We start from the raw sequence: 21,776 nt of genomic DNA, 5'->3' as shown, positions 1-21,776 counted from the left end.
CCTCCATGGCAGCCTGCTGGGTGAGTCAGAGACCAAAGTCCAAATTTTAGAAAATGAATGAAGAAAGATACTAATTTTTCTCTCCTCTGAATTTAAAAAGCAGTCGCATCAAAGTGCATATCCTCTTTTGGTGGCATAGCATGACAGGCAAGTGACCGGTCTTAGAGCCAGTGATCGTTTTGCCCCAGACTTCCTGATTCAGAGGGAAATTGTGCTGCACACAAAGGCCACAGAGGCAGTACAACCTCTTACATAAATAAGTTACATAAATGAGAACCAGTTACGTAAATGTATAAACGAGCAAACAGGAATTATAATCATTCACAAATGCCAAGGAGAACACGGCAAGATTCCTCCTACAGTCCCATTTCCCCCCCCTCACATTATCATAATTGTACTATTTTATTTCACACCAGAATCAGATGTGGCTATTTGTCACATTTATTGGGGGAAGAAATTCCAAAGGACAAATGATGCTTCATATTATTTTCTGAACCATATATTTTACTTTTGGGGGAAATTCCCTAATAAAACCTGATTTGAACTATACTTGATAAGAAACATAAGCGTGTTTATTAACTTATACTTTTTTTGTGTAATCATGAACACATGTATTCATTACTATTGTACATTTTGCAAGCGGCTCTTAAGGATAGGAATACATCACAAAAGTAAATGTCCATGGGCATAAGGATATTTGTTTTACTACTTATGGTTTCAAGTTTCAGATGAGTATGTGGGCATCTGACTAATGTCATTCTTCTGTTTATTGAGGGAAGGCAGTAATTCAGGGGTCTAGAATTAGATTCAAGGTTGTGCTTGTGAATCAATCCCAATACACCACACTTCAGATGATTAGGAGCTGCTCCTTGGGTCTCAGCTGGCAATCTGTTTCAGGTTCAATGTGGATGTTGTCTTGGGGGCAGTGTATCTACGTCTCTGAAGTCGTGAGATTTGCTAATTGTGTAGTAGAAACACATGTAACTCAAAGCAGTTTTGAGCCTAACTGCCTGTTCTCTGTAAAGAGGGATGTTGATTAAACGTTAGCCAGTTTCAGACATAGCATGCTCAGGTTAAGAGTCCTTTTAGCTCCATTTTGAAAATCTCATGTGAAATATTTTTATCTAAGATCTAATAATAGTGGAATGTGAGTAAAGTGATCTTAAAACGTTTGTATATTATTAGCTGTGTGATTTTGGGCAAATAACTTTCCCTCTCTGGGCCATTGTTTCTAACTATTTGAAAAAGGACAGCATTAACAATCTAGTACCTTATAATCAAATCTATAAATATTTTCAACGGAGAGCTTTAAACCCGCTGCCACCAAGTTTAAAGGAAATATAACCCATTATACAAAAACCAGATCATTTTCCTTCTCTTCTGTGGGCAAAACTGCAGACCTTGCTTGGGTTGCAGTGATATGACTTTCCTGTGAAAAACATTCACCTGGTGTTTTCTCTTTAAAAATGCCAAATATAGGCCTTAGCCAGCTGTTGGGCAGTAAATGAGATGTGGAGAGGAACCTGTGGGCCTCCTCCCTCGCGATGGGGGGGGCGGGGTTAAACCAGAAAAGCATTAGTAATTTGGCACCACGGAAAATTGTCTTACACTGTGGAGGGAGTCGCGTCAGGTAGGTGAGTGGAGTTATTTTGTTCCTAAAGTTGACCTACTCTAGACTTGGGGAGTCACAAAGTCATCAGACTGACTTTGCGCGTTCCTAAGCCCTCTGCCTCTATGTGTCCATCTGTAACTTGGGCATAAACTAGAGAAAACGCAGATGAGCACCTACACTACACCGGGAGGCTCCCAGGGGCCAGGAAGAGGGGGCGGGTCCCCACTCATGTGAGCGTTTATGTCAGGGAAGGGTAGGCAATTTGGGCCTCAGTCCCGCGAAGCCGGCCGCCCGGCAGGCGAGCACCCACGAAGCAGGGATTAGGGGAGAGTTCGCGGCAGGTGCGGGGTCGTCCGGCGGAGAAACCACTGGGGCGAGGAAGGTCTGGGCTCCTTCGGGCTTTGTTCGGTTACAAGCCAGGCCCTTATTCCGGAGAAGCCAATTAGATCCCCGCTGGGGGATCATCTGACCTCGCGTCTCCCGCCAGGAGGGGCTTCGGGAGGGGCTGGGCAGGCGGTAGGCTCCTCGGGAACCCGGTCGCGGGGCGGGGGTTGGGGGGTCGGGGGAGAGTGCGGGGGAGTCCCGGGCGCCTCCGCGCAGCCCAGCCCCGCCCGCGCCCGTCAGGCCCCGCCCCCGGGGCTTCCCGGGCGCGCGCCGCCCCGCCGTGTCCGCGCGCCACGCCCCCCTGCTCGCGGGCCGCGTGCGGAGCCGCGCGCCCCGGAGGCTCCGGGACCGTGGCGGCGGGCGGCGGCGGCGGCGGAGCAACCCTTTGCGGGCCATGTCTTCTCCGGCCGTAGCGAGGAGCTCCCAGGGAGAGAGCCAGGAGGCGGACACCCGGCCGCGGAGCCGGGGCCGGTTCTGGGAAGTGGGCGGCGGCGGCGACCGGCTGGAGCGCGCGGCCGCGGAGTCGGAGCGCTGGGAGCTGCTGCTCCGCCGGGGCGAGCTGCTGGCGCTGGGCGGCCACCTGAAGGGAGCGCTGGAGGCGTACGCGGCGGCGCTGCGCCGCGGAGCCCCAGTCAGGCCCGAGTGCCTCGGTACCCTGGTGGACTGCCTGGTGTTCAACTACCGGCTCCGCCACGGGCTGGGCTGGAGCGCGACCCCGGCGGAGGGCGCCCACCCCGGCGCCGGCGGGCTGCTCAGCTGCCTGGGCTGCCGGGGCTTCCTGAGCGAGCCGGTGACCGTGGCCTGTGGCCACAGCTACTGCCGCCGCTGCCTGCGGAGAGAGCTCCGCGCCCGCTGCCGCCTCTGCCGTGACCGGCTGCCGCCCGCCGCGGCCGCTGATGCTGAGGGGACCTCCCCGCGGCCGCCGCCTCTGGCCGCCGCCATCGCTGCCTCGGGCTTCAGGACCAGCGTCGTTCTCAACCACCTGGCCGAAAAGTGGTTCCCGGGCGAGCGGGAGAGAGCCCGGGCGGCCGGGCGTCTCGGGGAGCTGCTGCACCAGGGGCGCTACCGGGAGGCCCTGGCCGCCGCCTGCGAGGAGCTGCGAACAGGTGACCGCGCGGGCCCCGCGACCCCACCCTCCTTTCCCCGACGGGCGGGCGGCCACGAACTCGTCTACGCCCCCGGGAGGCTTCCCGAGGCCGGCTGCCGCTCGCGGGTCGGGTCTCGGGGTCCCGGAGGGTGTGGGAGGGGGCGGCGCCCCGGGGTGCTTCGGTCACAGTGGGGATCGCCCTCGAGCCGACTGTGACGCGGCGCGGGGTTCCCTCCGCCGCGGCCTGGCGCTGTGGCGGGCGCGCCCGGAACGGAACGGAGCGGAGCGGAGCGGCGCGGTGCGGGTGGCCGGGCGAGGCCGACCGAGCGCGGGATGGGGAGGGAGTTGGGCGAGCCTGAGCGGCTGCTCTCTTCCTGCCGCGCTCTTTCCGGTAATTGGCCGCTCGGGCCGGGCCGGGTCCGCCACGGGGAGACGCCAGCCGGGGCGGGGAGAGGATCCCCAGACGAGGCTGGGTGTGCAACGTATACCTTGGTCTCCCACAGAAGTCACCGGGGCAATTGGAAACCGCTGGAGGCAGAATTGCATAAGCGGGGGGCGGGGGGGCGTTGTGTAACGGGTGACGTCCGGTGGGCGTGGCAGGAGCTCGGCGCCCGCACCCCGCACCCGGAGGCCCCGTGGGCCGCCGGGCTGCGGAGCTGCTCCGGGTTGTTCCAGTCTTAGCTGAAAACGCCTGCCGACCTGGTTCCTCTTGATGATTTCCCCCTGTCCGTGTCCGAGCGTGCTTATTTCAGAAGCACACGTGTGCTTACTTTCGAAAACACCTAGTTCACGGTAAAGATAAAGAGGCAGTCTCTGATCGAGTTCGTTGCCACACTTGTTTCCCTTTCCACTCTTGATCAAGCTGTGGGGAAAAGGCCTTGAAGATCTTTTGTCTGTTTCTTCACCTCCAAGAAGCAGTTTCGGCCTCCTAACTTAGGCTAGCACTTTTCTTTTTGGGCTGTGGAAAGGGACATTGCCGGAGTTAGTTCGCTATGTAAAATGAAGAGTTGTTCTTTAATTCGGTGGTTTTCTACCAGGGGGATTTTACTGCCCTCCACCCCACCCCCAGGGGACATTATCTGGGGCAATATCTAGAGAGATTTTTGGTTGCCACCCCATGTGGGAGTGGTGCTGGTACAGCTAGTGGGTAGAGGCCGGGGATGCTGCTCAACACCCTGTGATGCACGGGACAGGCTCCCACATAAAGATCAGGCCCCAAATGTCAATTTTGTCACTGTTAAGCCTTGTGTTAAGTAAGCATATTTCAAGACTAAGGTCTATACAGGCATGGAATAACACTTGGGGAAATAATCCCCAAGAAAACAGACTTCCAAAATATAAACTGATGCTAAGTATGAGGTGCATTTATAAACTGTAACTGAAAGTATCTTGTTGTAGGTCTTTTACACCAAGTGCCCAGTCACTTCGAGCTAGTAACTGTGTTGAGCTGTTTAATACCTTTAGAGTTCAAAGCACAAACTTGGCATATTTTCATGTTTTCAGTATCTTTATGGGGAGTAGCAGTTATAAAATAGAATGATAGATCCAAAACAAAAGAGAACTATTTGGAATACAAAATTCCAATACAACTCAGCCTCTCTGGGTGAATAGAGTATGAATGGTGAAGTACAGACCATCTAGGACATGGTCCTCATTTTTAAAAAATTAATTAATTAATTAATTTTTGGCTGCACTGGGTCTTTGTTGCTGCGCGCGGTATTTCTCTGGTTGCGGCTAGCGGGGTCCACTCCTCGCTGCGGTGCGCGGGCTTCTCACTGCGGTGGCTTCTCCTGTTGCAGAGCACCGGCTCTAGGCACGCGGGCTTCAGTAGTTGTGGCACGTGGGCTCAGTAGTTGTGGCTCGCGGGCTCTGGAGCGCAGGCTCAGTAGTTGTGGCGCACGGGCTTAGTTGCTCCGCGGCATGTGGGATCTTCCCGGACCAGGGCTCGAACCCGTGTCCCCTGCATTGGCAGGCGGATTCTTAACCACTGCGCCACCAAGGAAGCCCGGTCCTCGTTTTTAAAATGAAGCAGAAGCTGCAGCAGTGAAATTACTTGCCCACAGTCACACACAGCCAGCTGATTGTGGAGGCAACACCATGTCCTCCATTTCTCCTAAATGTTGGACCAGGGTTCATCCTACCGGTATAACTCATCCAATGAAAATGTTTAACATAAATTTCCAAGGAAGTTTTTTGTCACTAGTGTAAAAATAAAGGATGAAACTTACTGACAGCCCTATTCAGTATTAACACCCACTGATTTAGTGGTTTGACCTCTTAAATTAGGCATTTCGAAAGAATTCAGGTCCTAATCCATGGAAGAACATGGAGTACATTTACTAATTAAGATTTAGCTTAATGTTTTATGACCAATAATCTTTTAATTAAAGAAGATTTGGGGCCTGGGGTTGAGGGTATTATTTTTAACAGAAAAAGACTGAAAGATCTATTCTTTCTCCTTTTTTCAGTTTGCATAGACTGCACGTGGGAATTCTGTCCACTCAGCTGCTTAATTCTACTTTTGCAGGACTAGAACCCAAGTCTCCTGACTTTCACCTCATCAGTCTGTTTTCCCCTCATTTTTAGGTCTTTCAAAAATCATTAATTCCATACTCAAAAATGTGTCTGAATGGTACTAACGAGGATAACTTTTTTCATCCTTTGAATTTTTAGTGCAAAGTAGGGAAAAAATCTTAGAGCTAACAAATTATAGTTGGTAAAGTACAGATATTATGTGTTTAACAGTTTATGGGCATAAATAAAAAAGCTTTAGTAGAGTTATAAATGTATTTGTACAGTTAAGCTTTAAATTTTTGAGAGCCAGTTATGTTAGGCATTTGAAATGTATTTATATAATTATACAGCTGTAGTTACTTAAGATACTTTAATTATTGTTAACAATGGAAAACGACCTTCACTATAATTTCTTCATATAATTCTTACAATGAAACAAGTAAATACTATTAACTAGAAAAAATAATCTAGTCTACAGTTAGCCCACACACATCCAAATTTAATCCCTGTCAACAAGAAAGGAAAGTTAGAAAACCTTTGCCAAAATCAGAACGTTCCCATTGAGATTACATAAGTTTCTGTTGAACTGAAATATATTTAGATAACATTTAATCCATTGATCTTTTGGTATTAACTCTCAGATGTTTCATAACTTTGTCTTTTTAGTATTCAAGGATATTATGTAAAAGTCTTTTCTGCATTGAACCTTTATACTTAAGAGTCTTGAAATAATGCAACTTTGCTGTGCTCTCTTTGATTTTTTTTCAATAAAGATTTTTTCACTTCTTGTTTTTAATTAATTTATTTTTGGCTGTGTTGGGTCTTTGTTGCTGCGCGCAGGCTTTCTCTAGTTGCGGCAAACAGAGGCTAACTCTTCATTGCGGTGCACCGGCTTCTCATTGCAATTGCTTCTCTTGCGGAGCATTGGCTCTAGGCGTGCGGGCTTCAGTAGTTGTGGCACGTGGGCTCAGTACTTGTGGCTCATGGGCTTAGTTGCTCCACGGCATGTGGGATCTTCCTGGACCAGGGATCAAACCCGTGTCCCCTGCATTGGCAGGTGGATTCTTAACCACTGTGCCACCAGGGAGTCCCTCTTCCTTTTATTTTTAATGAATTTTTACACTGACTTGCCACTCTCCCCCCGGAAAGAAGACCAACAGAACAGTATAATTTACAGTTTGAACTGGTTAAAAAAAAATAAAGGTCATAAGGAGGAGAATATTTTGTTTGAAATACTTGGAGAAGGAAAGTTTTGTTTTGAATATTAATTATGTAGTCCTTGACTATTACCAAGTATTTTAAAATTCTTTGTCATTTCATTGTCATAAAGAATCCTGTGGAGTACCATTATCCTCAGAGGGAAATTGAGGCACCTAGGGTTAGAGAATGCAGTACAGCCTAGTAGTTAGAGCTGTGCATGCTGGTGTCTGACGACCTGGGTTTGAATCCCAGCTCGGCCTCCACCTGCTCTGTGGCCTTGGGCCTGTGTCTGACCTCCCTGTTTTGCTTTCCTTATCTGAAAAGTGAGAATAGTGTCTACCTCATAGAAAGATAGCAACCATAACAACAGCCTAGGGCTGTTGTGAGAATTAAGAGTCAAAACATGTGAAGTGCTTTGAATGGTGCCTGATGGATAAATACTCAGTAAATATTAATTAAAATATTTTTAAAATGTCAAATTTGTGCTCCAGCAACAAGGCGATTTAGCTAAAATTGAAATCTAAATCTTATAATGTCAAGTCCTGCTCTTTTCTACCACATCAATATTACCAGAGTGAGGGTTAAATCCTGATTCTCACCTGCATATGTTAATTAGTAGTAACATTTTAGCATACATCAATAAAATATAGACATTGCAAGGCTTTCGTTATAAAAAGGTAAGTCAAATTATAGGTAGATACTGAATACATTTAAAGAAAATGTAAAGGGTTTTTAATATCTTAGTCAACTAGGTTAACATGAAGAGATTTGAATTTAATTCATCAGTAAACTTATATATGCCCTAACTTATTCTGCAAAGTACATGAAACAGTAAACATTTACATTTATATGGTGCTTTATACTTCACTGAGTATTTTCACTTCCATTATCTTAACTGATTCTTACAAAAGATCATGTGAGGTAGGAGAGCATGTATTAGTACCCCTAATTCACAGATTAAAGAGCTCCAAGAATTTTAAGTGACTTTTTTTAAGGCAAATAAGTAACCAAATTAGAACTGAAGAAAAGAGCTCCAAGAATTTTAAGTGACTTTTTAAAGGCAAGCAAGCAACTGAGTTGCAACTGAAAGCAGAAATTGGGCATGTGAATATTGCTTCTAAGACTGAAGTTGATTTTTAAAATTAGCATATAAAACATAAATCTTAGGTGTTCTTGCTATTCATTTAACAAGTATTTATTCAGTGCTTACTGTATACTAGGCATTGTTTTAGGTGCTGGAAATACAGAGGTGAGCAAAATCAAGTCCCTGTCCTTATAAAGTTTGTATTTCTTGTTTCTTTTAAAATTGCAACAAATTGGCATTTACAGTATTGAAAATCACCAGAAAAGGGGCTTATTGCTTAACTGATTTCTAACAAACTGAGCCTATATCCAGTATATCTGTGATTCATCTTTCCTTTAATTCAGAAGTCACTTGAAGGATTTTTGCAGTGCCTCAGGGTTACTATAAAGATCAGTAATAACAGCATATTCTTATTGTTACAGATGAAAAGGGGGGGGTATATAAATAACTCTTAAGTGCTGTGTTTTAAATAATTTCCATGTTTTTACTTTTTTTAATTCATCAAATGATGAAAAATTTATCAAAACTCAGTTATCATAGATTTCTCATTATTTTTATATTAACCTTTGGCTTATTCAGAATTGTTTTTCTATTTAGTGGAATATTTCTAAGAGGCTTAGATATATTCAAGTGTAATTTTAAACAAATTTGTATAGTATTCTGCCTCTTACATTGTAAAGATACTTTTCAAAATTGTTATGTTTTACTGTAGAAGGTGAATGACTTAAGAGAACTCTAAAATGCAAGGCAGAAGTTTCTGTTCAGTTTTTTTCTTTTTCTTTGGTAAGATAAGATCATTCTTTTCTTTTTTCTTTTTTGCTTCCCCTCCTTTTGTCCAACCTGCATTACTGATCGCTAAAGATATTTCTCATCCAGCTAAGGTTTATTTGGGTAAAAGAGGTAGAAAATACTCTTCTAATACCTTGTATCAAGAGTTAATCTCATTTCTTTATCAACTTGTTTTCAAATATTTTGTAATGTTAACAGTAACTGTTATTTATTGAACACTCTTGTGCCAGGCACTATGTTAACCGTTAACATGCACTATCTTATTTAGTCCACAAAACAGTCTTAAGATGTAGGTATCGCCAGCATTTTATCGGTGAGGAGACTGAGGTTCAAAGAGTTAGGTAAACTGTCCAAAGTGGATCCGAAGCCAGATCTTCTGAATCCAATGGTTATGATTTTAATTAGTATGCCAGACTACTATTCCTGGACTTTATTAATCAATCACTAACAACTTGTCAAGTGGCAGCTCTTAGTTTAACTGTGATAACCAAGTTCCACCATACTGAACGTGACAAAGAAATAGAAGCAAAGAAATTTGGTATTTCAGTTAGCCCTTGGAATTCCTGAAACAGCTCAGCATATGAATATCTAAGAAAAAAGACCCTCAAGAGGAATACTTACACATGAACAATCCAAATAGCCAATAAATAGTTTTAAAGGTCAAACTCACTGAAAAAATGCACATTAAAATAATGATGCTATTTTCATTTGTGTTTTCCTAGGAAACAAATACACAGCTTCTGGGAGTGTAAAATAAAGTTTTATAAAAGAAGGGTGAGCAGAATGTATTGAGGACTGTATACCTATATAACTTTCTACACAGTCACTCAACTTTATAGAAAATAACTAAGGAAATAAACTGATATGTAAAAGCTTATAGATATATGTTCATTGCAGTATAGCAATGAATATATAGTAATGAATTTTTATATTAGCAAAAATTAGAAGTAATAGGGAATTTTAAAATAGATGGTATACGTAGTGGAATAGTTTGTAACCATTAAAAATCTTGTGGATATAATTACATTGACAGAAAAAGCAGATTATACACAGTATATATGGTGTATTTTATAAAACTGTACATTAAAAATGTAATCTACACAAACATAAAAAGTACAGGTTATATGCCAATACTGGTTATTTCTCAATTCATGAGAGCATGAATTGAGGAACTTTAGGGGACAGATTTTAATGAATTTCTTTGTGGTGGGAAAAGCATTTTTAATTCTTAATTTTCTGTATTTTTCAAAGTTTAAATATTTTATAACTTTTGTTATTCAAAACAAGTTTCTTGAAGATGAAATAAATGATGTGTACACTCCTATTACTACCCATCACGTACTGGAAAACAGATGAGGAATCACCACTCTGGAGAATTCTCCCTCCACAGCCCATGTGGGGCCTTGGACAACTTAAAACTAGTTTCCTCATTGTAGCAGAATTTTATTTCAGTCTTTTTATTTGCCTATGACTCACAGTATTACTGGGTTGAAGAGAAGAGAAAATGAGGGCATGAATTGAGAAGCTCAAGGGGACAGATTTTAATGAATTTCCCCTGGTTCAGCAAACATTTATCAAAGCCAGGATTTGAGGATACAGAGACAGTAAATAATGGAGGGAGCTCAAAAACAGATTTTTAAAATTAAATAAATGCTGCTCAAATACAGTAAAGGAACACAATCATAATAGCAAACACTTAAAATAGTGCTTAAAATATACCAAGCCCTGTTCTAAGTACTTTGCACACATTAACACTCTCCCTCTCTCCCTCTCTCCCTCCCTCTCCCTCCCTCTCTCCCTCCCTCTCCCTCCCTCCCCCTCTCTCGCTCCCTCTCTCCCTCCCTCCCCCTCTCTCTCCCTCCCTCCCCCTCTCGCTCCCTCTCTCCCTCCCTCCCTCTCCCCCTCCCTCCCTCTCTCTCTCTCCCCCCCCCCCCCCCCCCCCCCCCCCGTTATTACCATAGAGGCGAACAGCAAGAACTCTGGAGCCAGGCAGCTGGAGGTAGCATCTAGAATCCACCACTTAACGAGCTGTTTAATCTTGGGCAAATTACTTAAACTCTCTGTACTCAGTTTCTTTATCTATAAAAATGTGGACAATGTTATACCCACATAGGATTGTTCTGAAGGTTGTAAATTATTTAGAACAGTACATAGTTTGTTGTTACCAAATAACTGTATTAGCTGAAAAAAAAGCATCTCATGTAACTTAAATTCTTGCCCTTTGCTTTTTTGTGGATATTTTTGCATTAAAGAAGTCTGCTTAGTGCATCACACGGGGAGATCAGCTCAGTGCTTTGTGTCCACCTAGAGGGGTGGGATGGGGAGGGTGGGAGGGAGACGCGAGAGGGAGGGGATATGGGGATATACATATACATATAGCTGATTCACTTTGTTATACAGCAGAAACTAATACAACATTGTAAAGCAATCATACTCCAATAAAGATGTTTAAAAAAAAAAAAAGTCTGCCTAAAATTAGTTCAGTTCTTCCCTTTGGGGTAGATTTTGTTTAATTTTTTATTTTATATTGGAGTACAGTTGATTAACAATGTGTTCGTTTCAGGTGTATAGCAAATTGATTCAGTTATACATATATCTACTCTTTTTCAAATTCTTTTCCCATTTAGGGTATTACAGAATATTGAGTAGAGTTCCCTGTGCTATACAGTAGGTCCTTGTTGGTTATCTAGTTTAAATATAGTAGTGTGTATACGTCAATCCCAAACTCCCAATTTATCCCTCCCCCCACCTTTCCCCTTTGGTAACCATAAGTTTGCTTTCTAAGTCTGTGATTTCTAAGTTTATATTTTGTAAATAAGTTCATTTGTATCATTTTTTTTAGATTCCACATATAAGCGATATCATATGGTATTTGTCTTTCTCTGACTTCCTTCACTTAGTATGATAATCTCTAGGTCAATCCATGTTGCTGCAAATGGCACTATTTCATTCTTTTTTATAGCTGAGTAGTATTCCATTGTATGTATGTACCACATCTTCTTTATTCATTCATCTGTCAGTGGACATTTAGGTTACTTCCCTGTCCCAGCTGTTGTAAATAGTGCTGCAGTGAACACTAGGGTGTATGTATCTTTTCGAATTACCGTTATCTCTGAATATATGCCCAGGAGTGGGATTGCTGGATGGTATGGTAATTCTATTTTTAGTTTTCTGAGGAACCTCCATACTGTTCTTCATAGTGGTTGTACCAATTTACATTCCCACCAACGGTGTAGGAGGGTTCCCTTTTCTCCACATCCTCTCCAGCATTTATTGTTTGTAGATTTTTGATGATGGCCATTCTGATTGGTGTGAGGTGATATCTCATTGTAGTTTTCATCTGCATTTCTCTAATAATAAGCCTTGTTGAACATCTTTTCATGTGCCTCTGGGCATCTGTATGTCTCCTCTGGAGAAACATCTATTGAGATCTTCTGCCCATTTTTTGATAGGGTTGCTTGTTTTTTTGATATTGAGCTGTATGAGCTGTTCCTAGATTTTGGAGATTAATCCCTTGTCAGTTGCTTCATTTGCAAATACTTTCTTCCATTCTGTGGGTTGTCTTTTCATTTTGTTTATGGTTTCCTTTGCTGTGCAAAAGTTTATGAGTTTAATTAGGTCCCATTTGCTTGTTTTTGTTTTTATTTCCATTACGAGGCGGATCTAAAAAGATATTGCGGCAATTTATGTCAGAGTGTTCTGCCTATGTTTTCCTCTAAGAGTTTCATAGTGTCCAGTCTTACATTTAGGTCTTTCATCCATTTTGAGTTCATTTTTGTGTATGGTGTTAGAGAATGTTCTAATTTCATTCTTCTACATGTAGCTGTCCAGTTTTCCCAGCACCATTTATTGAAGAGACCGTCTTTTCTCCATTGTATAGTCTTGCCTCCTTTGTCGTAGATTAATTGACCATAGGTGGACAAAAACTCAGTTTATAGCTGAGGAAACTGAGGTACAGAGGGGTTTGCCAATTTGCCCCAGTTCACAGAGAGTGAGTGGAGGAGCCAGAAGTTGAACCCAGGCAGTCTGGCTTCCAGGCTCATGCTCTGAATCCTTATGGAATGCTGAGTGGCAGTAGACGCAAAGGAAAGCGTCTTGGAGAAGAGACTGGTGAGCTGAGTCTTACTGGATTAGAAAAAGTTATCCAGACCGAGGGGAGTTGGTTTGAGGTGGTCTCACAAAGAATGCTAAGGAGGAAGCTCTGTGAAAAAAGGAGGAGACGTGAAGTAGAATGGCATGCATGGGGCTGAGTGAGTAGCTAGGTCTTGTTGGAGTCAAGTGGGAGGCTCATAACGATGGGAAATAAGGCTGGAGAGATGGGCAGGACCCAAGCAGGGAGAAACTTGGATGTTGTGCCAAATGCCTATTTATCTGTGGATGGTGAGGATATAGGTAAAACTGGAGGCAGGGGGTGCAGTGAGCAAGCTGCTACAATAGTCTTAATGATATTTTGGAAGCCAAAACTAAGGCAATTAGCAGTAGGATTGGAAGAGACCAGGGATGGATTTGGGAAATATTAGAGGAGGTAAAATTGACCACGGTTGAGTCTGATTTGGGACGTCAATGTTACTAACAGAATATAGTGACCAGACACCTTTTTTGGGGGGTGGGGTGTGAGAAGTGTACTGAACTTGAGGAAAAACACAGCAGGCTGTTGGAAATTTGATGCACCTGGAGGTAGAATGAGAAAATCAGATGTGGGATTTAAATCACGCTAAGTACACTTAGCCCAAACCCCATCTTTATACTTCTTCATTTTTCCAACAAATTGAGTCTGTAATGTGCCAGGCACTGCATACCTGCAGCTGTGGACTGAGAGGCAGGCCCTCCCAGTGGCCTGTGCAGTGAGGTGACTAGTTCATTCCAGCGTCCACAGGGCCAGGTAGGGAGCAGACAGTAAATGTTTGTTGCCCGTTTCACACCTGAGTTAATCACACACACGCCAGGCTGATGGTGTTTTTTTTCAGTTGCCTTTCGCAAAAGTGGACACGGAGGGCAGACATTCTGTATCCTTAGGCTATTCGAAGGGCCTCAGTTAGTGCATTTGGCTCTTTTTTTGAATTAAGGATCTGCAGGAAATAAGCGGGGTGGTCCTAATCTCTTTTAAAACATATTGGAGAGTGTGAACTCAACTGATGAGGTGGGTTTTTTCCCCCCCAGAGTCATTCAAATGTAGTCCATTGACATTTGAAGTTCTCAATAAAAACATGACCTATGAGGATTTGGGGAGCAAGAGTTTTAAAATATGATCCTCTTCTCATCTCTTCATGGGGTCCACCTCTTTTCTAATCCCAGTAGACACGAGCTTTCCAGGGAGTCTGGATAGCCCGAGTGCTTCTGTGTTGAGATGAGAGGGGCACAGTCCTTTCTTGCTTCTCTCAGAGGGGAGAAGCATTGTAGATTGACTGGGTGCTTTAAAGGCGGAGGTCTCCTCTGCCCCTTCCCTCAGTGCTGCCCTAGAGAAGCTGCGTAAAGGGCACCACTGAGCAGCGAGGCCTTGATCAGAGGGTGCGTTACTCATGAGGTCCGAATGTGTACTGCGTCAAGTGTCATGCCATGGGGACTTGCTGTAAAAAACAACATGTGAGAAGATAAAAAGCCCAGTGAGGGATCCGTGTGTGGAGTGGGCTGCTTGTTGTGACCGTGAACCCCCTGTCTCTGGAGGTGCTGGAGCACAGGCGGGGTCCCAAGGATGCTGTTGGAAGCACCCCAGCTGTGCACGTCCTGGTCACCGTCCTCTCCAGCTCAAGGGTTTGGGTGCTGCTGTAGTGACTGCTTACTCCTTGGACTGGTCTGGCACACGTTGCTCTCTGTTTCCCAAACTCCAGTTTTGCTTGTGAAATCAGGATCACATGGTGCCATTTCACAAGAAAATAGAATTTTCTAATGAGACTGTAAGCTCTTCGAAGACAGGGATAAAGTAAAATCTTTTAAACCCCCGCAGGGTCTAGCTTGGTGCTAGGACTCTTCATTCTTGATTGATTAATCACATGGAGCTTTCAGTTTCTATGCGTTTTTGTTCAAAGATAATGATTTACAATTATATTGCTTTAAGAAACAAAAGATGGAATATGCCAGACGTGTCTTTTTCTACTGAGGAAGTAAGAAATATTTTCATGAAATATTAATTTTATTCTTGAAAATTTTTCATTGGTATAAATCTGAGGGGAACAATATAATTCGGGTTCTCAAGTACCAGCAACTGAAAAAGGCCTGTCTAATTTAATTGTTAAATCTAGATTTATCTGTAGAAAAGCAATCATTTAAAAACTAGAGTAGGGACTTCCCTAGTGGTGCAGTGGTTAAGAATCCGCCTGCCAATGCAGGGGACACAGGTTTGAGGCCTGGTCCGGGAAGATCCCACATGCTGCAGAGCAACTAAACCCGTGCGCCACAACTACTGAGCCTGCACGCTAGAGCCCGCGAGCCACAGCTACTGAAGCCAACGTGCCTAGAGCCTGTGCTCCGCAACAAGAGAAGCCACCACAATGAGAAGCCCACGCATCGCAAGGAAGAGTAGCCCCCACTCACTGCAACTAGAGAAAGCCCACGCGCAGCAACAAAGACCCAGTGCAACCAAAAATAAATAAATTTATTAAAAAAAAAAAAAACGAGTAAATCAGGGAGCTATTAACGAGTTTTGTTTTATTATAGTTTTTTTTTGGATGAGGCATTACGTGTCTTTACACCCTTCCCACAATGAATGCTTTGTTTTATAAGCATACATTTTGGAAGCCTCCAAAGATGAATAGCTTTAAAAGAAGAGTCAAGTTATGTCATCTGTAGATGTACTGAAAATTAGTTTCTGGCCTAGACTTCAGTTTTAGAATATATGTACCTGTAGTAGTTGATTGTAGTATCATAAATGAACCAAGTAAGTGTCTGAAATTTTGAGTGCAATTGGATACTAGTTTAGTTTCTCAAGTAGTGATGGAGAACATAGTGAAATTATCAACAAAGCTTTTTTCCCTCAAATATTTTAAATTAAATCTGTCTGGGGACTGTCCAATACTATTTTTGCTAATGGCAGGAATTAAAATTTTTTCCCTCTTAAAAAAGCTGACTCTTATCAACCCATTTCCTCCAGAAGCAGGATCACTGTGTACTCTCCTAAGACCGTACCTTGGTCAGTCTTTGTAACTATGGGATCCCATGTGCAGTGGTTACACATATGGTCATTTATAAATAGGATTTCAAAATTGGTATAAAAAAGTAAGATTTACCACAAAAAGGCAAATCTTCTAAACATCTAAGACATGAGTCTTTTAAATTTTAACAGAATGACCTATTTTAAGAAAACATTTTCTTAGGGATGATTATTCATATTATAAAAATATTTTCAGTTTTTCTAAAAAGCATTAATTTCCTCCACTAAAATAATCTACTCATAAGGATTTGATATAAATTATAAATTGTAACATGCTAGTGGGTTGCACCTGTCCAGTGCTTGGTTCACTGCCTTTGCTTTGGTGGTTACTGACTAAATCAGTTCTTAATCTAGTGTGATGTATTTTGTGGGTTATACAATAATCTTTTAAAAATAATCAAACCTTCATAGTATATTTATTTCAGAGCCCAGCGACTTGACTCTGAAAATTTACAGAGCTGAATCATATGCTGGTCTGCGAGAGTTTAAAGCAGCCATAGAAGATTTAAATGCAGTTCTCTTTCAACTGCCAAATTGGCCTGAGGTAAAATTACTGTCTTACATTTGCATACATTTACAAATTTCAACTGCAGGGACTATGCATTCAGTTATGGTTATAAATTATAATGGAATGGATTGGGTGATTCTTTAAATACAATATAGAGTTCTAGAAATCTAAGGTCAATATTTTGAGTGGATGAATATCATGACAGTTTTTTAAACTATAAGAAACCTTTGTCTCCTAACCAAAGAACAACCTGAATTCAAGGCACAGAAAAAAACAGACTTTAATATACAGCATTTCCTCAAAGAGATACAACTATTGCAGAGCTGGATCCAAACTGGTTATCAATGGAGGAGGTTTTATCAACGGAAAGAGAAGAGGTCCTTGTGGCTGAACAGTTGACTGAGGATTGTGATGGGAACTGGATGATTAGGCTGTGGTTTACTGTGGTAGATGGGGTCAAAGGAGGTTGCCTTGCCCATGCTGTTTTAAAAAAAGACTTGCAGCATGTATCTAATATATAATCAGTTTACTAATTCTCCTTTTTATCAAACTGCCAAGGCAAATTAGTTCATCCCCCATATATATTCTTTAAGCTAGAAGTCATTTTTTTATGTGACTTTTTCCTCCATTCAAAGCTGTGCCTTTGAGGACAGTATAGTAAGGATGCTCTAAAAGTTATAAATTAATAAGGAAAATGATTCAAAATCCCATGATGGCATGACTGGTTAGTACAAGTCCAATGAATGTTAAGAGGGAAAATGATCGTACGGACAGCTTTACAACTGTTAAAAAGAAAGAACCCTCTGGACTTATCATTGAAGGGATATAATTAGAAATGTGGTTTTGAAGTCATTTTCTGGGCCTCAGTTCCCCCATAGGTGCCTCTCCAGGGTAGGGTGTAAATATGCCTTAAGAATGCTTGGGCCTCCTCAGAGTCATTCAGAGTTTCAAAATGAGTATTTCCAAGCAGACTTTTATTGTATTCCCCTTGAAACTGATTTTTTTTTTAAAAACAATTCCATCCGTAAAAGTCGTGTATATGTGCTTTTATTGAAGGTCTACTTCAGGAAAGGAAAAGTCCTCCATGATGCTGGTTTTTTAGGTGATGCCTTACAACTGTTTCTTCAGTGCTTAGCGCTTGATGAAGATTTCGCACCTGCAAAGCTAGAAGTAGAAAAGGTAATCAGTTTACCAACTATAATACTACAAGGTAGGGCTACGACACAGGTCTTTTTACAAATGCCAATTAGAATCTTGGGGTAAGAACATAAGGAGTGTCCATAAGTCAAATTCAGTAGCAGTTTGCCAAGTAGTTTTCAGGCTTATATACTTATTAGCATACTGAATTCTTACCGAAATCAAAACATTTCATTCAGAGATAGTTAAATGCATTATTTTTGCCTAGTTAAATTTAGATGTTCTCTAATAGTTTGTTCCATGGGAGCCAGACTAATCATCCTTAATTAAACATTGTTGTCATGATGTTCCTGCTCAGGAATTTTTATTGGCTTCCTTTGCCTCTCATTTCAGGTCTCAACTTTGCTTGCTTTCCATGGTTGCCAGTAGTATTGCCCCACTCAATTTGTTTTGCCTTAATATTCTCAGTACTGCATACATCCCTTTCCAAAGTTTGTACAGTGATGTGTCAGTAGGTGTTAATTAAGCGGAAAAAGGGAAGGGGGTTCTCTGATCAAATGACTTTGGAAAACATTGGGTCGAACCAAACCGATTTCTTCAGATTTTGTCAAGAGTTTTTGCTTTGCTAGCATGACAACAGCATTCAGCTTTTGCCAGATTTACCCACAGAGCATCTGGGATGACTAGAGTCTTTGAAAAATGTTTTGGGAAAATCTACCCTAATATAATTTCAGTGCCCTGTCATGATGCTCCCCTCGATGTCCCCCAAAGATGCCACATTATTTATTACCTTCGTAGTGTTTCTCAGAGTGTGGCTTTTTTTCAGAATCATCTCGGGTGCATGGTAAACACAGAGATTCCTGGGCCCTACCACAGACCTTTGGAATTACAATCTCTGGAATTGGGGCATAGTTTAGTTTAACAAGCACCTTGGGAGATTCTTATGTACCTTGAAGTATGAGAATTTTGAAATTTTTCTCAGATTCCAAATGCCTTATGAATACAGCTAACATTGCTATATCCTCTATAAGGTTTGTTTGCATACATGTTCTAGCCCACTGATTTAACAAAAAATGGTTTACTGTTGTGTGTTTTCTGACTGTTCTCTCTTTGCTAGAGTGATCGCCCTGGTGAGATTGCAGACTTTTTAAGGGTTTATGATTTTGCATTTTCCATGCTGCTGGATATCCTTATACTTCTGTAAATATTTGTTTGTTCGTTAATAAGGTCAGGTGAATGCAAAATAACCTACTGCCTTGAAATATTTATTTTTCTTCAGTATTTTTTTTTGTAAATTGTGGTATAATTTACCTATAATAAAATGCATGAATTTTACAGTTCAGTGAGTTTTGAGAAATTATACAGTCACGTAACAGCACCCCAATCAATAGAATATTCCATCATCCTAGAAAGTTCCCTCATCTCCTTTCCAGCAAATCCCCGATCTCCCTGCTTCCAGAGGCAACTACCGTTCAGATTTCTATCACCATAGAATAGTTTTGCTATTCTACAACTTCGTATACATGGAATCATACAGCATATACTCTTCTGTGTCTACATACTCTTTTGTGTCTGGCTTTTTTTGCTCAACATAATATTTTTAAGATACATCCAGTAATTTTTTTCTTTTTTATTGTTTACCAAGTATCCCATTGTATGAACACACCACAGTTTGTGATATTCACAGTTAGTGGCGATTTTCATTTCGATTGTTTCCAGTTGATGCTATGGACATTCTTATACAAGTCATTTTGTGGACATACGTTTTTATATCTCTTCAGTAAATACCTAGGAGTGGAGTTGCTGTGTTCTAGGATGGGTGTGTGTTTAATACCTTTTTTTAAAATCGGGAAATGTAAAAACATACCCAAATTTTAAAATGTTTGTTCATTATAGATGGGGTATTGCTTGAGCATATACAGATACACACACTTTTGTTTACATTGTATATATATTTCCTTTTTAATTACATTGTAAAGACTCATGAAAAATTCTGATTTTTGTGTATTGAGAGACAGTACAGCTGAAAAACCAAACCTCCAAATTGAGGCTTTAAGAAATCGTCTGCTGTACATATACACACAGCCTATTTGACAAGCAAACAAATTTGAATCCCTCTCATTTCCTTGTAGCCAGGTTCTTCCTCTGTCTTAACCACCCTGCTTCTTTGAGAGTTTTAGACATATTCCTGAGAGAAGCACCCAAGATTTTGATACTGCAGCTGCCTCTCATATCGGACAGCTGCAATTTGGTGCCACAATTAATGCTGGGCAGTGGTGACTGACTGTGCAGGTCGCTTGTTCAGGGAGAAACTAAATTCAGTGTAAACACATGGAATTTTAGAGTTTTGTAGTTAAAGGTCCAAGTTCACATAAACACTCTTAAGTCCACCTTAAAATATACATTGGGATGAACCATGAACTATTTTGACAGGATAGGACTCACTGATGTTCAAAGGTAAATATTTTCCACTTCTCTTAAGATCTCTTCTTTCTACAAACCTCATATTAAAACGTCAACCTTGGACTTCCCTGCCAGTCCAGTGGTTAAGAGTCCGTGCTTCCAATGCAGGGGGCATGGGTTTGATCCCTGGTTGGGGAACTAATAAGATCCCACATGCCTCGGGGTGCGGCCAAAATAAATAAATAAATAAAACGTCAACCTTTACCTTGGGTACCTTCTCAGGCTACTAAACTCATCACCCCGTGCCTTCCTTTTGAATCATGTATTTGAGGTGATTTGACCCCATTGAGGCACACCTTGGTTTTGCAAGACTTTTTAATCAACATGGAAGTTCTTCTTTTTACTTAACCTTTTCCTTCCCTGCTTATTAAAAATAAAGTTGGCTACAAGTTTTCTTTCTTTTTCTTTTAAATTGATGAATAGCTGACTCGGAATATTATATTAGTTCTAGGTGTATGATATAGTATTTTGTAGATTATACTCCATATGAAGTTATTTGCTACAAATTTCCCCCAAATTCTTAAATCTTAGGTAACTTTATATTAAATTATCCTCAACCAAATATTTTCTATTTTTCATTACTTTTTATAATATTTCTCTTACAGATTTTATGTGATTTATTATCACCTGAAAACTTAAAAGAAGGCCTGAAGGACTCTTCCTGGAGTTCATTACCATGTATTAAAAACAAACCTTTTGGTTTTCCTTCAGTAATAGAAGAGTCTCATTGTGCCAGTGAGCTTAGCCCAGAGCAGGTAAGGGGGTGAGTAAAGACAATCATGGGCCTAGTGTATCCATCTCTTTACAAGATAAGATCTTCACTTTCTAGTTTCAAGTACTAAAATCTGTTTAGGTACTTTCAACCTAGTAAGCGTTGTCTTAATAGAATTTCATCTGTGGCCTTTTATTTTATACTGAAAACTTTTATGTGAAGTATATGCTCATTAATCACAAATTTAGGTCATTCAATGTCAGAAAACTTTCAGTCTCTTGGAAAATATAGAACATTGTGTTTATTTCAGTTTCCTTGGAGTAGGAACTATATTAGCATAACTGCTTTAACCTTATTATGATGTAAGCCAGCTTGATGTCCAGGGCTATCTAAGTACTGGCAAAAATCACTTACTTGCCAGGGTTTTAGAATTAAAAGTTGGTGCTGTTTAAATGAACAATAAAATGAACATTTTAAGACATCAAAATTTCAGTTTGGTTCTGGCGAGAATAAGGATAGTAAAGAAATACAGTTAGTTACCCTTATTTGTTGTATTTTTTGTAGAATGAAGAAATAGCAGAGGTCACTTCAGAGACTGTCAAAGGAAGCCTAAACCATGCTCGGTCAGCACAGGCTATAAATTCAACAGACATGCCTGCCAGAGAGGATTGTTTAAAAAGAGTGTCCTCAGAACCTTCACTCTCTGTTCAAGAGAAAGGTGTTCTGCTGAAAAGAAAGCTGTCTCTCTTAGACCAGGATGTGATTGTAAATGAAGATGGAAGAAATAAGCTGAAAAGACAGGGAGGTAAAAATTTCACTACACTCATATAAAACACATTGATTTATTTAGAATGGCCTTCAAACTTCTTCCTAAAGAAGATAACCCCATCTCTGTTTTAATAGAAACTCCCAATGAAGTCTGTACGTTTTCATTAACTTACGGTGACATCCCAGAAGAATTAATAGATGTCTCAGATTTTGAGTGTTCTCTCTGCATGAGGTAAGTATGTACAATTTTATAAAAGATGAATATTTTATATTAATGTAAATAAAGTACAGAGTAGATAAAGGTAATCTACTCTAATAACAGGCAATGTGAAGTAACAGAACAGTGGATTAAAAATCAAAAGATACGAATT

The 21,776-nt window shown here is 41.4% G+C and overlaps 1 protein-coding gene and 1 long non-coding RNA gene across 7 annotated transcripts in view; one reads left to right on the top strand and one right to left on the bottom strand.

Annotated features, from left to right (window-relative positions):
* The first annotated feature begins 2,256 nt into the window (after positions 1-2,256).
* Positions 2,257-21,776, top strand: part of LONRF1 (LON peptidase N-terminal domain and ring finger 1) — a 44,687-nt gene continuing 25,167 nt past the window's right edge. For 2 of the 6 annotated variants that reach the window (XM_082444616.1, XM_082444617.1), the window contains exons 1-6: positions 2,260-3,102; positions 16,243-16,361; positions 17,382-17,504; positions 20,531-20,680; positions 21,202-21,442; positions 21,541-21,637. In XM_082444616.1, coding sequence (XP_082300742.1) covers positions 2,391-3,102; positions 16,243-16,361; positions 17,382-17,504; positions 20,531-20,680; positions 21,202-21,442; positions 21,541-21,637 — 1,442 coding nt within the window. In that variant the 5' untranslated portion in view covers positions 2,260-2,390. Of the gene's footprint in view, positions 3,103-16,242; positions 16,362-17,381; positions 17,505-20,530; positions 20,681-21,201; positions 21,443-21,540; positions 21,638-21,776 lie in introns of all 6 variants that reach the window. The other 4 variants (XM_082444620.1, XM_082444619.1, XM_082444615.1 and 1 more) reach the window with 4 other exon arrangements.
* Positions 17,357-21,776, bottom strand: part of LOC309651742 — a 77,838-nt gene continuing 73,418 nt past the window's right edge. The window contains exon 4 of the long non-coding RNA XR_014258350.1: positions 17,357-17,489. This is a non-coding gene — a long non-coding RNA (uncharacterized lncRNA). The remainder of the gene's footprint in view (positions 17,490-21,776) is intronic.

This window comes from Balaenoptera physalus, assembly GCF_965194825.1.
Source record: "Balaenoptera physalus genome assembly, chromosome: 21".
Taxonomy (NCBI): domain Eukaryota; kingdom Metazoa; phylum Chordata; class Mammalia; order Artiodactyla; family Balaenopteridae; genus Balaenoptera; species Balaenoptera physalus.
This window is presented reverse-complemented; position numbering and strand designations above follow the sequence as displayed.